General features: G+C 37.9%; 1 protein-coding gene across 1 annotated transcript in view; it reads left to right on the top strand.

The window, feature by feature from the left end:
* The first annotated feature begins 9,807 nt into the window (after positions 1 to 9,807).
* ADARB2 (adenosine deaminase RNA specific B2 (inactive)) overlaps positions 9,808 to 17,490 on the top strand; it is a 149,546-nt gene continuing 141,863 nt past the window's right edge. Inside the window, exons 1-2 of the mRNA XM_032234979.1 lie at positions 9,808 to 9,818; positions 16,398 to 16,429. Of these exons, the coding sequence (XP_032090870.1) occupies positions 9,808 to 9,818; positions 16,398 to 16,429 (43 nt within the window). The remainder of the gene's footprint in view (positions 9,819 to 16,397; positions 16,430 to 17,490) is intronic.

Genomic DNA, 17,490 nt, shown 5'->3' with positions numbered 1-17,490 from the left:
AAGCATAAGATAGCAGGAAACCAATTGATGCAGATGCTATTAATTAGAAGACAAATAACCTTTTCTAATAAGGTTCTGATTATATATAATTGTATCCCTGAAGAGCAAAATAATACCAGCTTTCTAAAGTGCATGCCATAATCTTCAGTCTCTTTTAAGCTTAAAATAGAATGATGGTCTTGAAACATGAACTAACAGTAGATGCCTGCCCAATAACTAATCCTGAGATGGCAATATATTATTTCTAGTCTCCAAGGCAATATGATTATGGATGCCACTAATTCGAGGAATGTAAGGATTTGATGACATCATTTCTTGCTTTAGAACAGGGGTGTCAAACTCAAGGTCCATTGGGCCGGATCCCATGGAAAATGAAACAGGCCAGCCTACATTGCTTCAACCCAGTCTACCCACATCATTTTTGCCCGGTTTACCCAATGCAAAGAGGAAACATGCTAGCAATTTGGGAAGTGATGTCACACCCAATGAGTGGCATCAAGCTGGCCACACCCACCCAGCCCACTGGGGTCAAACACAGTCCTGATGCAGCCTTCAATGATAATAGAACATTCTAAAGTAGGACACTCCTACTTTACAACATTCCAGAAAAATTTGATTGGCAGGAATAAAACTGATAAAGAACAAAGCCAGTCCAAGGAAAATGGTTATGCCAACATTGAGTAGGTGCTTCTCGGTCTTAAAGCAGCAAAATGAATGGCTTACAAGTGACTTAAAAAGATAGAAGGAAAAGATGTAAACTTTGGGGGATGATGATAGATAGAGCCGCCGTGGCACAGTGGTTAGAGTGCAGTACTGTAGGCTACTTCTGCTGATCATTAGCTGCCAGAATCTCACCAGGCTCAAAGTTGACTCAGGCTTCCATCCTTCCTAGAAGGGTAAAATGGGGACCCAGATTGTTGGGGGCAATATGTTGACTCTGTAAACTGCTTAGAGAAGGCTGTAAAGCACTGTGAAGTGGTGTATAAGTCTAAGTGCTGTTTATATTGCTAGATGATGATGATGATGATGATGATGATGATGATGATGATGATGATGATTGTAGACAGACAGATAGACAGACAGACGATAGATGGTAGAAAGATACTTTGCTTTCTGTGTATTATAATAAGCAGGCCTTCTGTGCTCATTCTAGTCAGTATTAAAGAAATTAATCTATTTGAATAAGATCTGTGAACATTTGCTGAGCACTCTTTTCAAGAACTATATGTTAGTGCCTGGAGAGTCAAGATTTACACATACACCAGGAAGAAACTTACAGAAGGTTGATAACAGAATACTGAACTAGAATGAATTAATAAAATCCAAAAGCTCTGTAAAGCAAAGTGATACAGCTATATTTTGTCACGATGGGTGCACTTTTCTCCCTAAAATTGTTTGTGAGAGATTTGGTGAAGTTGCTTCAAAGAGACTCCACCTTAATTAACTCATTATATCGGTGGTTGGAAAATTACTCTCTTATGGTTGTCAAGATTCTGTATTTACTCAGACTAGAATTAGAGATGCCTTACAGGTATCTCTGTCATTCTTGTTTCCTTGATCTTGCTCACCATGTGAGGTTTTATATTACCCTAACTCCATCCAGGACTTCAGATCTCTCTCTATAATGAATATGCCAAAGGAAAAAGAAGCTTTAAACTTAACTGATCTTCTACTTTCTTTGGCTCCTTTATAAATTTCAGTTTATAATTTTAACTGATAAAGGAGTCCTCACCTATTTTTATCCACATCAATGAAAAATCAGTTTTGGAAACAAGTCTTCTACAGAGCTGAATGAATTTGCAACTGAAAGTTTGATGAAGAAAATCAGTGAATGCTTTCCAGCAACAAATGAGCAAAACAAAGTCAGGCATACAATTTGATCTTTTAAGACAGCAAATTGTTGGTTATCTAATTCAGTGGTGTTGTATTTTTAATGTCAAAGGAAGAAGGCATCAGATTTTTGAATCAAATATTAAAATAACTTGAAGAAGGCTTGGGTATTCATCATGATGAAAAGAAGTACAAATTATTGCTAAGCCTCTGGCCGCAGAATATCTCAGGTCCATTCCCATTCATGGGAAAAAAGTAATATCTGTATTTCCACTCTAGTCCTATTAGAATCTTACAAGACTATTGGAAAACTCTGAAGGGATAATTTTGTAGATAACTGAGTTTTACATGAACTGACCTTAATGGGGAAATGATTTTGAGGTTTGCACATCTGGTACATTATTGCTTTATATCATGCACATTCCTGCAGCTCTTAGCAACCCACTACATATTTGAAAAGTGCATTTTAGCAACAGTTTCTACAAATGAATGTAAATAGGTGTTTCGATAAACATATCCCACTAGTCCTTCAGCACCCACTCCAAGGCAGCTTGAAAATGAACTACCACTTATAGCATGTAGTACAATATGTTACATTACTTCTAATAAACAGCAAAAAGAAATAAGTTAAAGTGGGGGGAATAAGAAGCATTCTAATGCACGAGACAGATTTTCAATAAGAGAGGCAAAGTGTGTGTGGGGGGTCTTTATTAGATTCCATGGAAATCAATCTGAAATCTGGTTCAGAGTACTAAAATTAGATTTGGATACTATTTAATTTAGTTTCAAGAGTGTTTTCCTCTTCTGTTGCACAGCCACAGGACACAAAGAGATAAAATACCTAGAGTGATTATTACTTTATGGACACCTTCATCCTGAGAGAGGATTCCACCTAACTATGCATTTCTCAGCAATCCAACTCTGGTGGTCATAGCAATCAACTAATAATGTGGGGCTTCCCCCCCCCCCCAAGTACTTAAAAAGGCTTTGATCCTACTTTTATACTTAGAGACTTTGTTTGATACTTTGAAAAAAGAAACATGAGTGTTCAAAATATTTCTGGAGGAAGCTGAATAAGGGCTATTGTTATTTTGTGAAATTGGTCAGTATTAATAAAAAAAACGACTGGTAAATTAGTTAGTAAATTACTACATTGGTCAATTAATTAGTACACAACACTGTCACAACAGCTACTTATTACCGCATAGCAATCTTGAATTAAACATCTGCAAGGGGAGGTAAGCCATCTGCATTGAGCCTGGAATTATGGTTGTAAAATGAAGCTGTCATGAGGTTTTTCCCATATTCTCACACTGGAATCCTCAACCCACTAGGATTAATGACGTTACCTAATACCTGGATGGGAGACTATTGAGAAATTTCTGGAATGTAGATTTGGTAATTGAAATAATCCCAAAAGAAAGTAACAATAAAGCTTTTCCATATTGTTGCTAAGAAAACCAGGAATAAAGACTGAGAATTCTTTTATGTGGATGATTAATCTTTCAATTGATAACCATTATGGAATCATTCTCTGATTTGGTCTTTTTAGACTGAATCTTGTATAAATTAGGACCACAACTGTATTCAAGTTAAATATTGGTTCTATTCAGAATATGGCTATGCAGGCAATGGAAGCTGAAAGAATTACATATTTCAGCATGTAATTGGAAGATAAGAAGATTACAACATGGGTATAGAATTTCTAAAATTCAGCACTCAATCTGCTGCATTTAACATTTAATTCTAGTTAATCTAGAACTGATTAGCAGTTAACATTCCATCTACATCCACCATTTTCAGAATTTTCCTTAGAGTAGCAGATTGCCAAGCCCAATTTCCCTTCTCAGGTGTTTAAATAGCAATCAATGGAACAAAATAAATGCAGGTTACCACCCTGCCACTAAAAATGACAAATGCTAATAATAAACGTAAGTTGGTTCAATGACTTAAGCTATGTATTAATTGGATATGAATACAGAATTGATATAAAAAATAAGCTTTACTTCCTTAGCCAATTCCAAGGATTTGCCGGAAGGGAGGGGGAGACCTCAGGATTTCATATGTATGTTTTTTTTTCCTGTTCTTTTGTCTCCTTACAGAAAAGGGAAGCATTTTGTCAACTTTCATTGCACCCCTGAAGTATTTGAATCCTTCAGCAGCAAACATGGAAAATGAAGAGAATTTAAGTAAGCACTTTAAACTTCTTCATGTGGATCAGACAGGAAGTCCTCTATTTTTCATTTATTAAATTTACACACCACCATCTCGCTCTGAAAAGCAATTCTGAACAGCTATCATGTATCTTGCATTTTCCTGAAATGAGAAATAGTAGAGTCCATCTTTGAAACTTTAAATGAAGTGCAGGTAAATCTGTTCTTCTGGTGAATTTTTTAATGTTAAGTCTGTTTATGGTGATCTACAGTGGCTTGTTAAACATTATTTTTGCCTGTTTTGTACTGAGAAAAAAATGTATGTAATGTATGTATGTAGAATGTGAATGTGTGCATGGAAAGCCTGGGGATATACGGAGATATGTAGCATCCTTTTGTAGAAATATTAGTGTTCATAACTGAAAAACATTGCATTTCCTTATATTAAACTACCATTTAAGAGTCCTTCAGATAGAAACATAGATTTGCATTTGTTTAACATACTGCCAGAAAAACTCATAGCCTTATCAAAATCAGGCAGATCAAAAGCTTTTGGTATAGTAGCTGGGAAGAAGCCCATATCCTGATAAAGAACTTACATATCTCCAAAATTGGTTTTGAAGTGAAATTCATACTTTCTAAGCATGACAGTAGTGAAACCACTTCTCTCTCCGTTTCTTGTATGGAGGGTCCCCAAATCCTGGTCCATGAACTGATACTCAAGTGGGAGGCGAGCGTGTAAATCTCCATTTGTGCAAGTGGCAGGTGCACACATTATATCCATGTTATCTGGCAATCTATAAGCCCTCCCTTATTATCGTCTTTGTACATCTTTACAACTATGATTGATTGTGCAAAACATTATGTAATTTACCTTGATTGTGGAGGCATCCAAAACAAATTATTTAATTTAATACATTTGTGATGAAAGTGATGCCATATTTGATCACACCATAACTCATATAATGGTCTGTCCCCTTTTTCCAAATGCCCAAGCTTCAAAATAGCAATAGCAATTAGACTTATATACATCTCCATTGTGATTTTTCAGCCCTCTCTAAACAGTTTACAGAGTCAACATATTGCCCCCAACAATCTGGGTCCCCAATTTACTGACCTCAGAAGGATGGAAGGCTGAGTCACTCTTGAACCAGTCAGAACTGTACTGTTGACAGTGGGCAGAGTTTGCCTGCTATACTGCATGCTAACAACTGTGCCACCAAGGCTCCTTGTTGTACAGTTTTCTCCCAGTTGGTCTCTAGCCTTATAGCTTTGGGTAAAAGACATAAAACATTTTCATTGTTATTGTAGTCATGATAATCTACCTAAAGTAAATATCTATTCCTCTTTAAAGCCATCCACGTGATATACATAAGAGTGAAATCCATATTTAACTATGCTTGGGGTGAAGAACCTGTTATGTCTATCTTGAATCTTAACCATTTATGTTGACTGAGTTTGACTCTTTAAGCCATCTTTTCTCTTTTTTTCTCAGTTTATACACAGTTCAAAATTTAATATGTTGATTTAAAAGAATTCCAGATGCAGCTTGCCACAACAAAAGATTGGATTTCCCTAATTGCATCACTGTATCATTTTCTACATCTCTTCCAACATTACAACACTCTTTTTGAAGTGTAGCCACCAAAACCATAGTTAGTATTCCAAGTGTAGACACACCATTGATTTTTATGAAGGTGTTATGATACAATATTGGCAGTTTTGTTTCTTATTCCTTTCCTAATGACCCATGAGAAGGAACAAATCAGCCTTTTAACAGCAGACACTCACTGGATCCATGTTTTCTCATGCTATCTGACACAATTCCAAGATCTTTTGCTTTGTCAGATGGCAACACCACTAACTTTTCAATAAATGCATTGTATGAACACTATTTAAAGCCTACCTTCTGATCAATCAGGTTCCTTCCAATTAATTTCTCATTTTGTCATGAGCATCAAAACATTCTGTTACGGAAATACTATGTGCTTATCTCTATTCTATTGCTGTACTTTTATCTAAGTAAATTGTAGAGATTATCAGGTATCCATAAGGAAGGCAACAACAAGAGTGTCATACAACAGACATTTCCCCTTTTTACATATATGTGAGGCACATGGTACTGTTAATACGTCTACAGATGCTCCTTTTAAAAGTTCTTCTAGTAGGTCACAGATGCATCTGCCTTACACAATTGCATGAAAAGGGAATGATAATATGCATAATCCCTTCTCCCTATTTCAGAACCTGGGAAGTGTTTGTAGTTTCTTCCTTTAGATTATTACTTAAGTTTGTTCACAGGGAGACGGTGGCTCATTGGCTAACATGCTGAGCTTGTTGGCAGTTTGGCGGTTTGAATCCCTAGTGCTGCATAATGGAGCTACTATTACTTGTCCCAGCTTCTGCCAACCTAGCAGTTCGAAAGTATGTAAAATTGCAAGTAGAAAAATAGGGACCACTTTGGTGGGAAGGTAACAGCGTTCTGTGCGCCTTTGGTGTTTAGTCATGCCAGCCACATGACCACAGAGACATCTTCTTTTTTTAAAAAAAAAACTTTATTGGTTATACATTTTTTTAAAGAATAAAACATACAAATATAAATACAATTTTAAACATACAACCCCCCCTCCCCGCCCCCGCGGTGACAGTCATTCACAGCCCAACTTTTTTTTTTCCTTCCTCATTGTTTAGTCTCTAAGCAGCATCTTCTCGTTACAAAGTTCAGGGATCTATTACAATACCCATGTTCACTTTTAGTTCCCATTGTTAACAACTGCTATTTAACTTTCCCAGTTTTAAGTCCCTGCTGTTCTCCTTGTCGCCCACATATACCATAGGTTCCAGCTAAGGTAATGTTCCGTTTCTCCTTTGTCCCTCAGCCAACCCGCCATTCTGTCCATTTCTGAACATTCATAGATCTTTTTAATTATGGCATCTTCCGACAGTATGGTAGTAGATTTCCAAAATTGTGTATAAGTTATTCTTGCGGCCACAATTATATGTAGGCTCAAATGCCATATAGATTTACTCATGTTTTCTGGTTTTATGCTTAGTAAAATATTATCGGGTTTCCATTCCATGCTTGCCCTGGTAACTTCTTTTAGCCATTTTTGAATCCTTCTCCAGTATTTCATGGCCTCAGTACAACACCACCAAATATGGTAGAATGTGCCATTCCTTCTTCCACATTTCCAACACAGTGGCGATAACCCAGGAAACATTTTGGCTAACCTCGTTGGGGGGAAGTGCTATCTATAAACCATCTTGTATATCTTTTCTTTAAATGCTGTAGATATTGTAAGTTTAATAGCTTACTCCATAGATCCCACCATTTGCCCATTTCAATCTCATAGCCAAAGTTTCTCTCAGAAAACAGCGTTCTGTGCGCCTTTGGTGTTTAGTCATGCCAGCCACATGACCACGGAGACATCTTCTGACAACACTGGCTCTTCAGCTTTGAACCAGAGATGAGCACACATACCCTAGAGTCAGGAATGACTAGCACATATGTGCGAGGGGAACTTTTACCTTTACCTAAGTTTATTCACTTCTAAAGCTTTTTCCCCCAAATTAGAAAATACTCTTTGGTGTTTATGCATCCCCTGAAAAACTTTATAATGGACTTGAAATATATTTATGTTGCTTTTGCAGGATGCAAGTTTGACACCCCTATGCTAGAACTAAGAGAGGTGATTGTCTCAAAGTCATCCAGCTGGCTTCATATCTAAGACAGGAATAGAATTCACAGTGTTTAACCCAGGGGTAGTCAACCTTTTTATACCTACTGCCCACTTTTGTATGTCTGTTAGTAGTAAAATTTTCTAACTGCCCACCGGTTCCACAGTAATGGTGATTTTATGAAAACCTAATGAAAATTTTTAAATAATGCTATGAATTTTTTTAAGTCAATTAAATTAAAAAAAGGAAAGTGCTTCAGTATTGGACAAAACCCCTACCATGAAAGCTGGAACTCCCACTAGTGGGTGGTAGGGACCAGGTTGATTACCACTGGTTTAATCTAATTCCTTAACCCTACCCCAAACTGACTCTACTTAGATAATAAACTTTTGGAACAAAAATTTATTTTGGTGTAATGGTGAAAATAGGGCTTGGGCTATACTTCCTTGAGATCTAGGATTTTATTTATCTGGTTGGTTAGCTATTAGTGACTTGCTTTCATTGGTGATGTTCTTGCTATTCTACTATGGCATTGCTTGCCATGCTATAAAACATTTACCTTTGCATTAGCATGCCATTGAATATATTATTAAGAGAGTGTTTTCATGGTTAGTTATAGTCTTAGATTTTTGCTATGGAAAGGGTTTCAAATCAGAAAACATTGAGGGCAAACTCTATTTCATTGAGGGCCAGGGTTGTGTTTCACCTTGAAGTTCCAGGATTGGGCATGGCTGTGGTGGGTGTGATACAGGACTCATGCTGGGAGCTCTTGTGCTGGCCAAGTGCTAAGGCAGGACTTCCCTGAGATCCTCCCACTTTCATTATAATCTCCTTCCTTCCTTCCTTCTTTCCTTTTCTTCTTTTTCTTCCCTCTTCATTCTCCTTTTTTCTTCCTTCCCCCCTTTCCTTATTTTTCCTTCTTTACTCTCTTCCCATCTTTGTTTCTTTTTCTTTTCTCTTTCCCTTTCTCCTTTCCTGTCCCTTCTTGCATGCTCAAATGCAAAAGGGAAAACGATTTTCCTTTTCCTTCGTTTTCACTTTGTTTTGTTAGCCCTCTGCCAGCAAAAACTGAGCTCCGTTTTCACTGGCAGAGACACTACGGCTGGTCCTTTGCTGTTTCCAGGACATCCCTGCAGGACAGATCTAAGCATCCCATCTCGGATCGGGCCTTGAGTTTGACACCCCTGGTTTAGGGCAAGACATTTCTACTGACATTGGTATGAAGATAGCATTGATGTTGGACTTCTTTGAGGTCTGCGGTTCAATTTGTTATGAGGCTTAGGTTAATAAGAGACCAGTAGAAGTTGACTGGCAAGTTTAACTAATTCTGGATTCGTCCCATATATTTGTCCCTTTGTCATGTCATCAGGAGCATTATCACTTTAAATTGCTACTGCTGATCTGCCATGTATACAAAACCTCCCCGTTATTTGAAAACCTTGATTACAATTCATGCTCCTGTGCACTCAACTCAATAATGCAATCAAGGTCAATTAGTTTTTCCTTGTTGTGGGCCTTTCCTTACTTGGTTGCTGCTCTCTGGAATCACGTCCCTCCTTTTGCTTCATCTGCCGGAACTTTATGGAGATGGGAAAACCTATCATTATTTGTTTTAATATTAGGAAATGTTCATATTAGTCATTAGGTTGTATTGGGAAATTTATTACTTTGATTATTAAAATATTTTATTATGGTGTGCTATGACTGTGTGTGTGTATATATATATATTCAGCTGATAAGGAGGAGACCTGTGGCATAATGGCTAAGACGTTTGCCTAAGATGCAACACAGCACAGGTTCGAATCCCAGTAAGGGTATGGCTAGCTGATGAGAGCTAAATAGCTTGAAATAGATCTATACTAGTCTCCCTTTATTTATTTATCAGCACAAATAAAACACACACACACACACACACACACACACACATATATATATATCAATCATTTTCATGTATCTGTTGTAGCTATACATCTAGTTAAACTACCACTACTGTTACTATTAATTTGTTCACCTTTGTAAAATGCTTACTAAAGATGGAAAAGTGAATGAAGAAGTTTCAAGATGTGCAAATGCAGCTAGAATTGTATGTGGCCTGTTGTAAGGAATGAATGATTGTCAAATAAAGAACCCACTTTGTTATACGGAAATGAGAATTGGGTAAGTTGAATGCAGTGGTAATGGAATACTTAAAATAGATAAGAATCAAGAATGAATCTGTTTTAAATGAATGTGGAGTGAATACAAGAGCTCTACTGCAAAAGAAATACATAGATATGAACTGTAATATAGAGAGAATGAATGGCAATTGAATTGGCAATTGAATTATAAAATATCTGAAGGATGAGTAACGGACTAAGAGATGGGATAAAGCAAGAAATTTAGGATTGAATGGAATTGATAAATTTAGGAACAAAGAGTGATTCATAAAATTGGAATATGGATATGAATTTGGTTTGCAAGAATAGGATGCTAATGAATGCATTTGTTATGAACAAATGTTATGAACAAATATTAACACATTTGCTATAAACAAATGTTATGAACAAATGTTAACAAATGTTATGAGTGTAGCTATATTACTTTTCCTTTTTTTTAATCTTATGTCTTTAATTTCTGGGCTTTCAATCAGCCTATTGATATAAGAGTTACCTTCTTCATATAGAAATAGGTCACAACCTGGAATATACTCTTTGCATATAATTGAAATGAAAATATTATTTCTATACATATTTTTTTCACCAAACATTCCAGCCACCAGATAGTAAAATAACCTTCTAGGAATAAAATCAGCACTTCAAATGTAGCAGGGAGTATCAGATGGAAGGTTCCTCTGACTTCCGACCCAGTGGCCAAAGTAGTGCCATTTTAATGGTGCGTTATAGACTTCAATATCACTTCATGAAATTGTGCCAGTAATATTGTCCTCATAGTGACAGAAGGGAGAAAGGCAAAACTCAGAGGCAAAAGGAAGAATAAACAAAGAGATCTAAGATGAGCCTTCACAAATTTACAAATAAAACTTTTCATTATGTCAAAGGAAATTAAGATTTTTGGAACAGTCTAATATAAACCATTGGGGTTTAATAATCTTACCAACCCAGCTATCTAAGAAATGAAGTCTTGACAAAGTGTAAAGTCGGTTTAAATTAATTAACTGGTTTAAATTAATCACTTAATGTGATTAAACTGATAGCATAATCATCCCATATATTTAGTGATTTTTCTCCCTTCCATTCTATAAAACATCATAATTGAATGGCAACCATAGGTTGGAACCTGTGGCTCGGGAAGATTTTAGGTTGCTTTCTTAATCATTATCATTCATTGCAAGCTTGTTTTGGGAGTCTTTGTCCTACTCATGTTTCTATTCCAAAGTAGTCCTGATAGAATCACAGTGAATGAGTGAGATAGTCAGGTTCTAAATTAAAGAACAAATTAGAATAGGAAGAACCAATTGTTTAAGTTCCCCTAAAACAAAATTATTATTTCCTTTATCCCTTTGACAATACATGAGTACTATATAGCAAATCATGCACTTCCATGAAAACCTCTGACTGAAAAATACCAGAAAAAAAATTAACAGAGAGAGATACAAGAATATTTTTGCAGAAAAAGAAAACAAGCCTTCATAATAGTACTGTAAGTGTGAAAACAATTCCAGATAGACTTGTTAATCAATGGATCAGATGGTCAATGTAAGTCAACAGAATAAGATCAAAGACTAGGCTGTGTTAACAGAAGTATAGTTTCTATATAATAGGAAACCATAATTTTATTTTATTCCACCTTGAACAGAACTATTCCAAATACTATGTGCATTTCTAGGCACCACATTTTTAAAAAGATTTAAAGAACTCAGTTTCAGGAAAAGCAGGCAACTGTGCTCAGGGAATGGAAAAATAAATCCTACAGGAGACTGAAAAAACTGGGCATGTTTAGTTCTAAAAAAAGATGACTGAAGGAGAAGAAGGCCAAGACTTGGTATCCCTTATGGAATGGTGTATTGAAATTACATGCAGGCAAATTCTAACTGAATGTTAAAAAGAAGAGGAGCAGTATAAGTGGTACTAGTCATCCAAAAAGATCACTTTCTCCTGGATGAGTTGAAAGAGAAGCTAGGTTAACATCTGTTGGGGAAGCTTTCATTTGGATTGTAGCATTGGACTGGATATTCAACTTGATGTCCTCTGAGTTTGGTGTAGTACCATAGTTAAGGCCTAGAAACCTCGAGATTGTGAATTCTAAGCCTAATTCTTAGGTGTGAAAGCTTTTTGGTCAGTCACTCTCCACCCACATCCCAGGGTTGTTGTTATGAGGAAAAATAGGAAGCAGTATTAAGTATGTTATTTGCCTTAATTTTAAAATATAAAAACAGCATAAAATATAATAATCCTTTCCAATCATGGTAATTTGTGGAAATAATTAATAGGAATAATTATGAGGTAGTTAGGTTTGAAATTATGACAGCTGTGGAGTTGCCAGCAATCAAACTGGGGGAGGGGGGATTTCCAACATTTTAGAAGATGGGCTCAAAATTCAGAATGATCTTGACAGACTTAAAAATTGGATCCTATCCAACAAAATGTAGCTCAGGGGTGCGAAAAATTAAAGTTTCATATTTAGGCAAGGAAAACCACACCTAGGAGACCTAGGAGACAAGCATTTAAATATCAGCCAGCAGTTTGTTGCAGCTGCCAAAAAAGCCAATGCAATCCTAGGTTGCATCAACAGAGGGATATTATCAAAATCACAGGAAGTGTTACTACCAATTTATACTGCTTTAATAAGATTGCAATTGGAATGTTGCATCCAGTTTTAACTACTATAATACAAAAAAGATGTGGAGACTCTAGAAAGAGTGCAGAGAAGAGCAACAAAGACTATTAGGAGACTGGAGGCTAAAACATATGATAGAACGGTTGCAGGAACTGGGTATGTCTAGTTTAAGAGAAAGAAGGACTAGGGAAGACATGATAGCAGTGTTCCAATATCTCAGGGGCTGCCACAAAGAAGAGGGAGTCAAACTATTCTCCAAGGCACCTGAGGGTAGAACAAGAAGCAATGGGTAGAAACTAATCAAGGAGAGAAGCAACTTAGAACTCAGGAGAAATTTCCTGATAGTTAGAACAATTAATCAGTGGAACAGCTTGCCTCCAAAAGTTGTGAATGCCCCAACACTGGAAGTCTTTAAGAAGCTGTTGGATAGCATTTGTCTGAAACGGTATAGGGTTTCCTGCCTAGGCAGAGGGTTGGACTAGAAGACCTTCAAGATCCCTGCCAACTCTGCTATTGTATTGTATTGTATTGTATTGTATTCCATTCCATTCTATTGCATTCCATTCTATTCTATTCTATTCTATTCTATTCTTAGTAACAGCAAGAGATAGTGACAAAGCACCAGTGATTCTGAATCTACAGAGTACCATCAAAGTTTATCCTACATACCACAACATCTTTTCTGAGCTGTCCAAATAACCAAGTGATTACAAATGCTCATTTTATTATTTTTCCTTAATTTTCTTTTCTGCATCAAAAAGGTGCTTATTAAAGAATATCGCATCTGGCCATCTGAAGGAAAGGATATGCATAAGACTATTCAATCCTTGACCAAATTATTCATCTAAACCACTGCTTTAAATGATTAGTCCACATACTTTTTAGTCATAATATACAGAGCTGCACATCCAGAGGGAGAGATGGAATTTTCTTTATGTTTCCGTTCTATCATACACAGATGGATCAATAGGTAGTCAGTGCAGGCAGATGTATCCCATAGATCATGTTTGAAGTAGGTCGTAAAATCAAGTTCTCCAAAATGCTGTGCAAAGAGCAAAAGAAAATAATTTTTTCCTCAACCAGGTTCCCTAAATTAAGAACTGGCTAAGATTTTTTCCATCCGTTTTCTCCTCCTCCAGACAACCTTGTGTCCTCCTGATATGCCAGAGCTACAGTTCCCACAACTCTGAGTCAATTCTTAAAGTACCATATTTTTCGGAGTATAAGACGCTCCAGAGTATGAGGTGCACATTAGTTTTTGGGGTGGAAAACAAGAACAAAAATTGCCTCTGCCTACCAGCATTCAAACGTAATCATTTGGCTAGTGTCCTTGCAGCAAACAGCCTGATAAGCTTTAGCACATTATTGCAGCCTGATTCAGCATGAGCAGCTGATTGGTGGTTGAATCAGCCTTTTGGAATACCACCAATCAACTGTTCCAGGCTGCGAGGATCGCCACAGCATATCGCCGCCTCCACGTGACACGTTTTTGGCCTCTGCACAATTCATTTTAGACCCGTTCCAGGTTGCCAGAATCACCACAGTACATCGCTGCTGATTGTCACCTCCACATGTCGCATTTCCGGCCTCCATGCATCACATTTTTGATGTCCGCGTGTCCTCTTTTTTGGCCTCTGTGCATCGCATTTTCAGCCAGTTCCAGGGGACGGGAATCGGAGCCGCTGCTGCCACCTGGATTTGGCCAAAAACGCAATGTGTGGAGGCTGAAAACGTGATGCACATTGGTGGCAAAGTGTTGTAGTGATCCCCAGAACCTGGAACAGGTCTAAAATGGGGCGTGTAAAGGCCAAATTGCAACGCATGAAGGCCGAAAACAGCTGAAGTGCGGGGCCTGGTGAGTGGGTGGGGCTTTGGCAACATTCAATGTATAAGACGCAGCACAATTTTCACCCACTTTTAGGGTGGGGGAAAGTGCATCTCATACTCTGAAAAGTACGGTAGTCAAAACTACAATTCAAAGCAGAACTATTATTGACAGAATATTCTGAAATCTGCAACTAATTTGAGAACCAGCAAAGTGTAGCAACAGAATGTTGGGTTTAAACCAGAAACATCCAAGTACAATTTTTAGTGTGGCCAAATTGGCTTGTAATTCTGGTGTGCATAATCCCAGGAGATTAGGGGAGCCCCAGGTTGAGGCAAATATATTCTGTTAAAATCACAGGAGCTCCCGGGTCTCAAAGGGTGCTATTTACTTTTATTATCAGAATCAGTCTTTCAGTCTGAAAAAAATGTGGAGGCTTAAAGATGAATTTACTCTGTTCACAAACCATGCAGCCAGTGTTATGAAAGTAAGAGAGGGGAATAGAGATTGGGAAAGGCAATATGAATTATAAATACAAATAACCCCTTGTGTTTTCCTATTCAGTGGTGCAGAATCAATACAATTCTTTCCGAACCTGAATACAGTGTGAAACAAGGGTTACCTATCTCTTCATGCTTCCAGTATCATTGTCTACAATGATTGGTTCAGTAAAAACTGTTTAAAACGGGAGGGGAGATGGGTAAATGTTCTACATTTCTACATTATTTTCTAGGAAAGGCATGACTGGAAGCAATAGGTTGTGTCTACTTTGAGACAGTGGGGAAGGGAGATCAGTTTTAAGTTAGTATAGAAAGTAATTGCCCATCCCAGGGACACATTATGGCTGGGACCTTGCTGTATTGTTTGAAACCCAGTATACCTTACTGTATTGTTTGAAATTTCAGCATGTTATATGCATCTTGCTATCATATTAAACCATAGTACTATGGACATAGTATGGGATGTATACAGCCATTGTGTTTTGTTAGCCCAGATTTAGGGTTAAGCATGTTGTACAATCCTAATTTTCTCACTTCATATGGACATTGAAGAAATAAACATTTCTATACTTAAAAGCTTTGTATGAAAAGCAGAAGGATAAGGATTAAATTTTGAACTAAGATAGTATGTAGACATATTTTATCTGGACTTAAATTTCAGATAAAGGTAATCTTTAACTTACAACCATTTGTTTACAACTCTTCCAATTTACAACAGCAGGGGGGGGGAGAGTCTTATGGCTAGTGGTTGTACTTACAACCATTGCCGAATCCCCACAGTCACATGTTCACAATTCAGATGCTTGGCAACTGACACATATTTTTGACAGTTGAGCATCCTGGGGCCACAAGATCATCCTTTGTGACCTTCTCAGGAGGCTTCCAACAAGCTAATTCAATAGGGTGAACTGGTTTTGCTTAACAACTCCAATGATTGTCCCAAAGTGGGACAATCAACAGGCAACTGGACTTTCTGCGATGATTTGCTTTACAACTATTTCTGTCCTAACTGTGGTTGTAAGTCAAGGACTAGCTGTACAAATCATATTCTACTTCCACAGAGGGAAGCACTTGCTATACAACTTATGTATTTGCTCACTTGCTTGCTTGAAGCTTTTCTAGCTTATCCCAATCTTGAAAGACTTTAGGTAATGAAGAGCAAATCAAAAATTTGCAGCATAAACTAATACAATACATTTATAAATGCCCAGCTGTCATGGTGCCCTAATTGGTCTAAAACAAGGGTGTGAAACTCAATTTGATTGAGGGCCATATCGGGGTTGTGTTTGAACTCAGGGGGTTGGAGTGGGCATGGCCAGGGTGAGCATGCCCAGCTAGACATTACTCATGTTGGGGAGACCTGTGGTGGCCTGAGTGCTCTGCCAGTGAAAATAGGTTCTTGAACTCTGTTTTCAGCTGCAATGGCCTCCTGCAACCCTCTGCCAGTAAAAATGGAGTTCGGAAGGGCTGCATGCAGCCCTTGCAAGCTCCTTTTTCACTGGCAGAGGCCCTGTGGGCCAGTCCTTCGCTGTTTCCATGGACCAGAGTTAAGCACCCCCATTGGCCGGATCCACGCCCCCCCCCCCAGCCTTGAGTTTGTCACCCCTGGTCTAAAACAAAGGTTGAATGAAATAGGCCTATTTCCCTTGATTTAGATTGCAAAAAGAGTTAGAATTCCACATACTTAGCTATTGCTAAGTCAATCATTTTACATTGTAGGGAATATTATAAAAGATCTAGCAACGTTTACCTTGCATGGACAGGGATTCTCAGCAGGATCTTTCCAGATGATGGGAAGATTTTTTTAAGGCAAGGCAAGAGTTGATGTGACTTAATAGTGGAGTGTTAAAGGCAACAACTGAGACTTTGAATTGGTCCTAGAAGCCTACTGGTAACCAGTGTAAGAACTTTAAACTGGATGTTATTTTGAACTGGTGGTATTGTCCCACTATTAATCATACTACCACAGGTACCATCTGCAGTCTCTGGAATATCTGTAAAGGCATTGGAGAATAAAAGGCCACAGAATAGAACTCACCTCAAGATCCTGTCCCAACCATTGCTGATGGCTCAGAATAATGCCATGGTGGAATGTTTTTGCAAGGCTTAGTAGACAGAATGGCTTTGAAGGGCTTAGTAGGACCAAGAGGAGCACACTCCCTCAGAACTTACAATACAATAGGAGAGTTGGAAGCGACCTTGGAGGTCTTTTAGTCCAACCCCCTGCCTAAGCAGGAAACCCTATACCATTTCAGACAAATGGCTATCCAACATCTTCTTAAAGACTTCCAGTGTTGGGGCATTCACAACTTCTGGAGGCAAGCTGTTCCACTGATTAATTGTTCTAACTGTCAGGAAATTTCTCCTCAGTTCTAAGTTGCTTCTCTCCTTGATTAGTTTCCACCCATTGCTTCTTGTTCTACCCTCAAGTGCCTTGGAAAATAGTTTGACTCCCTCTTCTTTGTGGCAACCCCTGAGATATTGGAAGACTGCTATCATGTCTCCCTAGTCCTTCTTTTCATTAAATTAGACATACCCAATTCCTGCAACCATTCTTCATATGTTTTAGTCTCCAGTCCCCTAACCTTTGTTGCTCTTCTCTGCACTCTTTCTAGAGTCTCCACATCTTTTCTACATCGTGGCAACCAAAACTGAGTGCAGTATTCCGAGTGTAGCCTTACCAAGGCATTATAAAGTGGTATTAACACTTCAGGTGATCTTGATTCTA

This window comes from Thamnophis elegans, chromosome Z, assembly GCF_009769535.1.
Source record: "Thamnophis elegans isolate rThaEle1 chromosome Z, rThaEle1.pri, whole genome shotgun sequence".
NCBI lineage: Eukaryota > Metazoa > Chordata > Lepidosauria > Squamata > Colubridae > Thamnophis > Thamnophis elegans.
Note: the sequence above shows the minus strand (reverse complement) of the source record. Positions and strands in the feature narration are given on the sequence as shown.